The sequence below is a fragment of the Chrysochloris asiatica genome, unplaced genomic scaffold (assembly GCF_000296735.1).
Source record: "Chrysochloris asiatica unplaced genomic scaffold, ChrAsi1.0 scaffold00097, whole genome shotgun sequence".
NCBI classification, from domain to species: domain Eukaryota; kingdom Metazoa; phylum Chordata; class Mammalia; order Afrosoricida; family Chrysochloridae; genus Chrysochloris; species Chrysochloris asiatica.
This window is the reverse complement of record NW_006408615.1, coordinates 4,442,918-4,453,139: the sequence shown is the minus strand read 5'-3', so window position 1 is coordinate 4,453,139 and position 10,222 is coordinate 4,442,918. Positions and strand designations below refer to the sequence as shown.

General features: G+C 42.1%; 1 protein-coding gene and 1 pseudogene across 1 annotated transcript in view; both read right to left on the bottom strand.

The window, feature by feature from the left end:
• Positions 1-10,222, bottom strand: part of CERK (ceramide kinase) — a 66,817-nt gene that overhangs the window by 28,664 nt on the left and 27,931 nt on the right. Inside the window, exon 4 of the mRNA XM_006866886.1 lies at positions 1,223-1,348. Coding sequence (XP_006866948.1) covers positions 1,223-1,348 — 126 coding nt within the window. The remainder of the gene's footprint in view (positions 1-1,222; positions 1,349-10,222) is intronic.
• LOC102833294 lies at positions 8,217-8,496 on the bottom strand (annotated as a pseudogene).

Genomic DNA, 10,222 nt, shown 5'->3' with positions numbered 1-10,222 from the left:
TAGAAGAATTGATGCATTTGAGTTACGGTGTTAGTGCATAATATTAAAAATACCATGAAGTGCCAAAAGTACAAACAAATCTGTGTTGGAAGAAGGACAACCAGAGTGCTCCTTAGAAGCCAGGATGGCCAGATTTCATCTCTCATTCTTAGGACATGTTATCATGAGGGACCAGACCCTGGAGAAGGTCATTATGTTTGGTAAAGTGGAGAAAAAAGAGGACAGCCCCAATGAGATGGAGTGACACAGTGACCGCAGCGATGGGCTCAAGCACAGCAATGATTGTGAGGTCAGCATAGGACTGGGCAGTGTTCTGTTGTGCATGGGTTGCTATGAGTCAGTACCGACTTGATGGCATCTAACAACAATATACCTTTCAAGTGGCTGTTCAAAGTACAGTCCTTGGAATGTATTCACCTGGAGCAACAGAGGAAGAAGGAGACAGGAGGGGAACAAGAGGAGGAAATGGGATATGTGGCTAGTTTCCTCCAGGAACAGCTGCCCCTTTTGCCAGGAAACCAGAACTGGATGGTGCCCGGGGAGCAATACTGAAGGATTTGATGAAAGATTCGATTTCTTCTGACTCCTGATCAAAAGGGGGAAATGTAGAACAGAATTTCAAATTATCATGGAACCCAGACTGTTTTCTGGAGCCATGGAAGCTGAATAACCCTTCAAAGCTATTATCCTTTAAAAAAAAAATCTTTGAACCTTAAATCAAAAATATTTCCTGAAGTCATCTTAAAAGCAAACAATGATGGTGGTGGTGTGCCATGGAGTCGGTTCCGACTCCTAACGACCCCATATAGGGTTTCCAGGGCTGCAAATTTTTCCAGTAGCAGAAAGCCTCATCTTTGTACTGAGGAGTGGCTGGTAGATTTGAAATGATGGCCTTGTGGTTAGAAGCCTGACTCGTAACCAACTAAGCTACCAGCGTAACCAGTAAAGAATGTCTGTCTTGAGCACTGTGCTCTTTAAGATCTAGCTCCATGGGACCAAACTGACAACAGTAACTCCCAAGATTAGACAGGAACCTTGGGGGTGGACGGGTGGGTGAGTTGATGTGAGTGGCGGCGGCACAGCTCCAAAAGGGAGGCTGACAACAACCACACAATCACAGACTGCCAGCACTGTCTCTGAGTTGTCTGCGCCGAGTCTGCTGAACTGGAGCATATATATTCTCAACAACAACAAAAATAATCATGAAAACACGAAACCTTACCAATGATCTCCGTGGTAATGGAGGCCAAAGCAAACAACGGAGCCACCTTCTTTTCATAAATCCTCTTGCCTTGTCGTTTCCCTCCAAATGGATTGATGAACACTAGTAAATGCTTTGGTCTACATGCTGTGGAGGGGAGAAAAAGACACGTGTCTAAAGAAATCACAACAAAGAATCCAAATGAAGACTGTGCGACTGAGCAAAACGCAGCCACAATGGCTTCAGCATTCTGCTTCATGTTATCCGACAAGAAGGTAGTTTTAGATCTTAATGAAGAGTTATAACAACTTTCTTATCCTATGAAAATAAAAAGACAGGTTATCAGAATGGGCTGGGGTGCAAGCAGTCTGTTCTTGGTTACTAGCCTGAAGGTTGGTGGCTCGAGGCACAGTGGAAGAAAGACCTAGAGATGTGCTCAGTGACAGGCTTGGATCAAGCAAGCACTTTGCACATCCACTTGTTGTTAAGTGCCGTCGAGTCAGTTCCAACTCACAGAGACCCTTTATGGGGTTTCCAAGGAGCGGTTGGAGGGTTTGAACCACTGATTTTGTGGCTGGCAGTCCAGTGCTGAACCCATGGAGCCACACCAGGATTCTGTTTAACAGACCATTGTTGTTAAATGCTGTCAAGTCAGCTCTGACTCAGAGCAACCCTTTATAGCAGTGGCGGGTGGGTTTGAACTGCTGACCTTGTGGTTCACAGCCCCGCTCATAATCCATGACAGTACCAGGGCTCCTTAATGCCCATAATAGCCAAGTCCGTATTTGATATGGGAAATCCAGCAAATTGCTAAATTACAGAATCTGGGTGATGGGTATGTGAATGTGTACAGTGAAGTTCTTGTCACTGTTCGGTGTATCTGGAAATGGTTACCAAAAACCATTCAGGGGAAAAAAAAACAGTCAGAGGAAATAGGCAGAAGACAAACATCAACAAAGGCAAAAGTTGATTCTTTGAAAAAAACAAATCATACAAATGGATAAATCCTTAAAAAGAGTGATAAAGAAAAAGGGCAAAAGATAAGTAAATTACCAGTATCAGGAATAAGAAAGGGGGGTGGCAGTCTGGGGAGAGCTATAAATGTTACAAAAGGAAACAAAAGCTTCTATTGATACACTAGGCCAATGCTAACTGGATGAAATGAACATAGTTCTCAAAAAAATTTAATTAACCAAAGCTGATGTTGTTGATAAGTGCCATCCAGTCTGTTCCGACCCATACAGACCCTGTTATCGGGTTTCTGAGGAGCCAACGGTGAGTTTGAACCGCCGACTTTACAGTTCAAACGGCTTTGCAGTCTTGTGCATTAACCCACAGCGCCAAGAGCTGAAAAAACCTGAATTGTCTGATATCTAATTGTTGTTAAGTATCATAGTGCCAGTTCCTAGTCATAGTGACCCTGTATATGGTTCCATGGTGCTGTGGGTTAATGCGTCAGACTGCAAAGTTATTTAAACTGCAAGGTCGGCGGTTCAAGCTCACCAGCTGCTCCTTAGAAACCCTATACAGGGTCGCTATAGGTCGGAATCAACTTGACGGCACTTAACAACAACAAATCTTCCCAGCAGCCGAAGCCTCATCTTTCTCCCATGGAGTGGCTGACGGATTCGAACTGCAGACTTTGTGGTTCACAGTCCAGTGCTTATCACATGGAGACACTGTGCTTCCCTGATAGCTAATAAACATGCTAAAGTCCTTCTCCACAAAGAAAGCCCCAGGTCCAGCTGGCTTCACCAGCGAAGTCTTTCAAACACTGAAGGATAAAAAATAACACCATTATTAAACAGAATCTTCCAGAAGGTAGAAGAAAGGCAGAGAGGGAGGGAGGGAAGAGAGAGGCAGGGAGACTGACTTCTCAACTGAGGCCACTGGAACTTTGGCAACAAAACCAGCTGAGGATTTACCAGAAACAGCCTGATTGCCTCACTGAGGTGCAAAAATCCTAAACAGCATGTGGAGAAGTCAAAATCCAGCAACATACACAGAGGGTAAGACACCAAGTGGGGTTCACTCCAGGAATGCAAAGGTGATAAGTCATCCCATTAACCCATTGATCCTCATCTCACAGATGCAGGAAAAGCATGTGTCAGCTGCAACACTCACTTCTGATACAAAGTCTCAGAAAACTGGGATGGAAGGAAAGTCCTGCATATGATACAAGATAGCAATTTAAAAAAAAAAAATAACCTAAACCAATCAAGCCCTGTTCTTAAAAACAAAACACTGAAAAAACACCCCTCACCCGAGTCCAGGAGCGAAACAACCAGGCCTGTGTGGTCACTGCTGCCATGGGGTCCCAACCAGGGTGACCACCCGAGGAAAATACGGTGGGAGAACAAAAGGGGAAGGGATCGAACTGTCACTGTTTGCAGATGACGTGACAGGGTTTGTAGAAGATCTAAAAGAATCATTAGACTATTAGAATCAGTGTGTGAATTCAGCAAGCCCATTGGAACCAAAACACAACGTTCAACTGTTTATACGTGTATATATGCAAGCAATAATGTAATAAGAGCGCTGGTGATGCAGTGCATTAAGCACTGGGGAGCTAACGGGAAGGTTCAAACCCACCAATTGCTCCACGGAACAAAGAAGAGGCAGTCCGCTTCTGTAAAGATTTCCAGCCCCAGGGACCCATGGAGTCGGAATCAGCTCTTCTGTAGTGTGTTTTTTAATGCAACAGAACCGAGAATGTTGGCAGTATAGTCCACAGGGTAAAAGGACAGTGTTTTCAATAAATGGCTCTGGGTCATTTGGGTAGCTATGGATTTTTTTAAATGGGCCTTGACTGCTTACTTGACACCACTGTGCATAGTTCAGACCCAGGGACTCTATAGATCTAAACATGAAATACAAGACAAGAAAACGTGGCAGAACAGCTTCGGGATCTTGGAGAAGACAAAGATGTCTTAAATGGACCACAACCACACTCTAAAGTTTAAAAGAAAACGCCGACTAAGATGTATGAAAAGTAATAATTTCTGTTCATGAAAAGAGTGTGGACAGGCCAGCCATGCAATGGGTTATGTTATTCATAAACCCAATAATAGGTTCAGACGTGCAGCATACAAAGACGTTCTATCTAACATTAGGGAAAAGATAACCCAACAGAAACATGGGCAAAAGACAAGAGAGCATGCGTCAGTGACCCATAACCATGAGTGTATTTCTCAATCTCATTAGCCATCAGGGAGATGCAAATCCAAATGCCCACCCAAATGGCTCAAATTCAAAAGGAGTGGTTAAGATATTGGCATCGGAACTCTGAGACCCTGCTAGTGTTGATGCCAGTGAGTGTTACCATTTTGGAAAGCCACCTGTGGGTGTCTACTAGAGTTGACCAGTTGGGTTACCCATGGTGGACAGGTTTCAGTGGAGCTTCCAGACTAAGACAAACAAGAAAGGCCTATCGACTTCCAGACACTGGACAATGGAAACTCTACTGACCACAAGAGAACACTGTCTGATAGAATCCTGGAAGATGAGTCCCTTACATTGGAAGGCTCTCAAAGCACATAGGCCACAGCCATGGACTTGAGGAGACTGATGATTGGGAAGCATTTCGTTCTGTTGTATAGCTAAAGGTCCCCATGGAGCTAAAGAAAATTACAAGTTCATGAGAGCCAAAATATAGCCTTGTATATAACCCACCTGAATTTAGAGATCATCTGCAGAACAGGTTTGATGCATTAGACACTAAAGACCGAAGACCAGAAGAGTTGTGGAATGATATCAAAAACATCACAGAGGAAGAAAAAGGTCATTAAGAAGACAAGAAAGAACAAAAAGACCAAAATGGACGTCAGAAGAGACTCTGAAACTTGCTCCCCAGCATAGAGATGCTAAAGCAAATGGAAGAAGTGAAGAGGTACAAGAACTGAACAGAAAATTTCAAAGGTCAGCTCTAGAAGACAAAGTCAAATGTTATAACAAAATGTGCAAAGACCTGGAAATCAAAAGGGAAGAACATGCCCAGTGTTCCTCAAGCTGAGGGGACTGAAGATAAAATTCAACCTCGACTTGTGGTATTGAAAGACTCTATGGGCAAAATATTGAATGATGCAGAAAGCATCAAAAGAAGATGGAAGGAATACACACAGTTATTTCAAGAGGTAGCATAGCAGCCAATGATTCTAGAGGAAGAAGTCCAAGGTGCCCTGAAGGCATTGGCAAAGAACAAGGCTCTGGGAATTGATGGACTACATATTGAAATCTTTCAACAAACTGATGCAGCCCTGGAGGCACTCACTCATCCATGCCAAGAAATTTGGAAGATTTCTTGGCATAGATGAGTTCCATGTAGCCCAAAGACTGGAAAAGATCCATATTTGCACACATTCCAGAGAGGTGACCCAATGGAATGCAGACATCATCAGACAATATCATTGATATTCCATGCAAGTAAAATTTTACTCAATTTGCTTATGAACAATGTATGGTCTATTCCACAGTCTGCCCAGGCCTTGTTTTAGCTGATGATACGGAGCTTTTCCACTGTCTCTTTCCACAAGTGTGGTGAATTTGACTTCTGTGTATTCCATCTGATGAGGTCCATGTGTATAGTCATCTTTTATGTTGCTTAAAAAAGGTATTTAAAATGAAGAATTCATTGGTCTTGCAATATTCTATCATGCGATCTCCAGCATCATTTCTGTCACCAAGGCTGTATTTTCCAACTACTGATCCTTCCTCTGTTTCCAACCTTTGCATTCTAATCACCAGTGATTATCAATACATCTTGATTGCATTTTTGACTAAATTTCAGACTAAATAAATTGGTAGAATTCTTCAATTGCATCATCACTGGCTTTAGTGGTTGGTACGTAAATTTGAATCATAGAGGTATTAACGGATGTTCCTTTTAGTTGTATGGATGTTATTCTATTACAGACAGCATTGGACTCTCTATTCTTTTTGACGATAAATGCGACACCATTCCTCTTTAATTTGTCATTCCCAGCATAGTAAACCATGTGATTGTCAGATTCAAAATGACTATTACCGGTCCATTTCAGCTCACAAGGATATCGATCTTTATGTGTTCCATTTCATTTTTGACAATTTTCAATATTCTTAGGCTCATACTTGAATTTTTTTCTTTAGTTCCCTAAGCTTGAGAAATGCTTAGCATGTCCTTCCCTTTTGGTTTTCTAACTCCAAGTCTTTGCACATTTCATTATAATACATGACTGCTGTCTTCTTTTGTTTTTTTATGGTTATTTGCAGCAGCTTTATTGGCAATAGCCAAAACCCAGACATAGCCAAAATAACTCTGAATAAGCATATGATTACATAAACTGGTACGTCCATACCAGGCTATGTTATTCAATAACAAAATTTTAAAGTGTTGATACATGTAGCAACTTGGGTGCATCTCAAGACAATCGCAGGTCAACTTGATTGATTAAGAAGTCAATCTCTAAAAGGTATATCCTATATGGCTCCATTTATAACAGTCTCAGAATGACAAAATTAGACAAATAGTGGTTGCCAAAGGGTTAGGGATGGTGGCCAGAGTGGTGGGCGGTGGTGGGTGTAAGTCCACAAGGAAGGTCTTTGTGATAATGTGTTCATTCTCTATCTTGATCATAGTGGCTGTTGTTGTTAGGTACCATCCAGCAATTCATTTCTAAACGATGCCTTGTTGTTGTTAAGTGCCGTCGAGTCGGTTCCGACCCATAGCAACCCCTGTATAGGGTTTCCGAGGAGCAGCTGGTGAGCTTGAACCGCCGACCTTGCAGTTCAAACGGTTTTGCAGTCTGACGCATTAAAGCATAGCAGGGAAAAAAAGCAACCATGTAGCAAATTGTGTGACTTGACAAAAATAAATCTGTTCATTCCTTAATTTCTATCTTTTGTTTTGGTGAGGTAGAGAAAGGAGTTACTTTTAAAACCAGGTTTTGAAAAAACTTCATGTTTGCAACATTCCAGTTAGGACATTTTATAATTATGATAATAACAACATAAAAGTAGATAGCACTGCTTATGTGAAAGGAAGAAAATAAATTTAAACTAATACTTACAATATACCTAGATTTGGCTGCATGTTATCTTTCTTCAGAGAGTAATTTCATAGCCAGTAATAGATAAATTTAAATATGCATACACTTATGTCTAAGAAATACACCTTCTCAAGGTACACCCACACTCCTCACTTAGTGACACGTCTAGGTTCCAAAGAACAGTTCATTATGTGAAAATTGGTATACAAAAATGGGAAGTGACCTCATCTAATCACAAAGGAGAGACTAACTACATCATTACACAACTGCCAAGTGGCGCTGTGGGCTAATGCGTCAGACTGCAAAGTCGTTTGCAGGTTGGCGGTTCAAGCTCACCAGCTGCTCCTTGGAAACGCTCTACAGGGTCGCTATGGGTCGGAATCGACAGCACGTAACAACAATAACTGCCAAACTAAAGCGAATCATGCCCCAGGGGAGTTGACACACATCCTTAACCATCACCTCATGCTTGCATCTCAGCATTACTGACAGACACTCATGCTTGACGCACAAAATGTCTGAACAGCGGAGTTATTACTATTGTCATCAATATCAATGGCAGCTAATGAGACAGGTAATAAGTAAAGTTATTTTGCTGGTAAGTGCTGTCGAGTCGCTTCCAGCTTATAGCGACTCTGTTTCCAAGGAGCCGCTGGTGAGCTTGAACTGCAATTAGTGAACTTAACTGCTGACCTTATGGTTCAAACTGACCTTGCAGTCCAGCGCAGTAACCCACAATGCCACAGCAGGACTAATCAAGTAAACTTCCATTTTTATTTTAAAATATGTACAATAGCAACAAAATGAAAACAAAAATGGAAGAGTTCACTTAAAATAAGGCATAATAGTTCAAAATGGTTAAATAAGTTTATGTGTTCACTTGAAACATTTTAATACCGGTAGAAAATATAAAAATGTATCCTTAACCATCCAATATTTTAATCGATATTTGATAAGTGGTGTCATCTTCTATTACCGCCTAAAATAATATATCACATAGTTTTTAAGACTGTGTTCTTTGACTTGTAACCTCGGCTCTTCTTTAGAATTACCTTCGCTGCAGCCAGGACATGCTCCTTTTTAATTATTCCACACTTGTTTTCACAAGCTTTTATCTGCTAATGGATGAACAGTACACAGTTCAGATGGACCAGGAAGTCACCATTAGTTTCCAGACGAAGACGAGGCTTCTGTCGCTTCCTGGTACGTTTTTAGGACGCCGCGAAGAGCCTTTCATTTTCTCTTCTGAGGGACTGCGGTCGAGAACACCATCTTCCCTCTCAAGCCCCTCAGCTCCTGAGACCCACCGTACAGCATATTTTATACCATCAGGCGAGGCAGGGAAAAGAATCCAAGGACTTTTCTCCAGGCCCCGCTACGTCTTCTTGAACTGCCTTAAAATTTTTTCTGTTCAGCACTTGGATTTCCTTATTTTTTCCATTTGCTTTAGCCTCTCTATGCGCACGCGCGAGAGCAAGTTTCAGAGTCCCTTCTGACATCCATTTCGGTCTTTTCCTTTTTTCTTGTCTTTTTAATGACCTTTGTCTTTTTTCCTGTATGAGGTTCTTGTTGTCATTGCACACTCTTCTGGTCTATTTCCTTAGTGTTCAGTGTGTCATATCTGTTCTTAAGATGATCTCTAAATTCAGGTGGGATATATACAGGGTCATATTCTGACTCTTATGGACTTGTATTCATTTTCTTAAGCTTCAGACTGAATTTGCATATGAGCAATTGGTGGTCTGTTCCACAGTCTGTCCTTGGCCTTGTTTGGGTGACGATTTGGAGCTTCTCCATTGTCTCTTCCCACAGATGTGTCACTTTGATTTCTGTGTGTGCCGTCTGGTGAGGTCCATGTGTATAGTCGCCATTTAGGGTTCTGGGGATAAAAATGTATTTACAATGAAAAAGGCATTGGTCTTGAAAAATTCTGTCATGTGACCTCCACCATCATTTCTATCACCAAGAGCATATTTTTTAACTACTATCCCTTCCTCTTTGGAGTCCTGGTGTGGCACTGTGGGTTAATGTGCTGGACTGTAAAGTCGGTTTGAACCGAAAGGTCGTCAGTTCAAGCTCACCATTTGCTCCTCGGAAACTCTATACAGGGTTGCTGCTGGGCCAGAACCGACTAAGCAACACTTAACTACAACATCCCTTCCTCTTTGTTTCCAACTCTGGCAATCCAATCACCAGTAATTATTAGTACACTTTTATTTCAATCAGTTTCAGACTGAAGAAGTTGGTAAAATATCATTACCACTGACTTTCGTGTTTGGTGCATGAATTTGGATAACACTTCTGCTAGCTGGTCTTCCTTGTAAGCATAGAGATACTGTCTATGTATGGGCTCCATAAATCACAAAGAAAAAATATATAATGCACATTTCTCAAGGGAAAGCAGTGTTCAGAGATCATCCTCTTGGGAGTCCCTACCGACAGAATCAAGCCTTGAACGTAAAGACTGAAATCAGAATGTTGACAGGACAGGAAGGAAGGGAAGGAAGACAGGGTACGGACAGAGCTGAGACAGCCAGAGACAAAGGAGGATAACACAGAAGACACTAAAGGTGATTTGCTGAACAGAATACTACAGCACGTGAGAGACAGCCAATGGCCAAGAGCTCACAGCGCTATGAAGTGTGAGCAGATGTCAACGTTAACTTGTGACGAGAACTGTGCCCCACAGAAGACAGCAAAACGCAGAGCGCGTGTGCTGTCGTCCGGATGACAAACGGAAGGTGTGCGTCGTTAAATGAGGACGTTTTTCAGAAGTTGACACACCTTGTCAGGGCATACCCTTGACGAATTTCTTTCCTTCAAGAGAAATACCTTGCTCAAAAAAATTGTAATTCCACGGGCAGAACGACTGTTACTACAAGAACAAGCAACATGCTTGCCCAGAAAACATCAAGGCAAGTGGTCGGGTCCCCGCAGTGCAAACCCCCTTCCAAGACAAAGACTCAATGGGAATACACGCTGTGATTGGTGACCACGC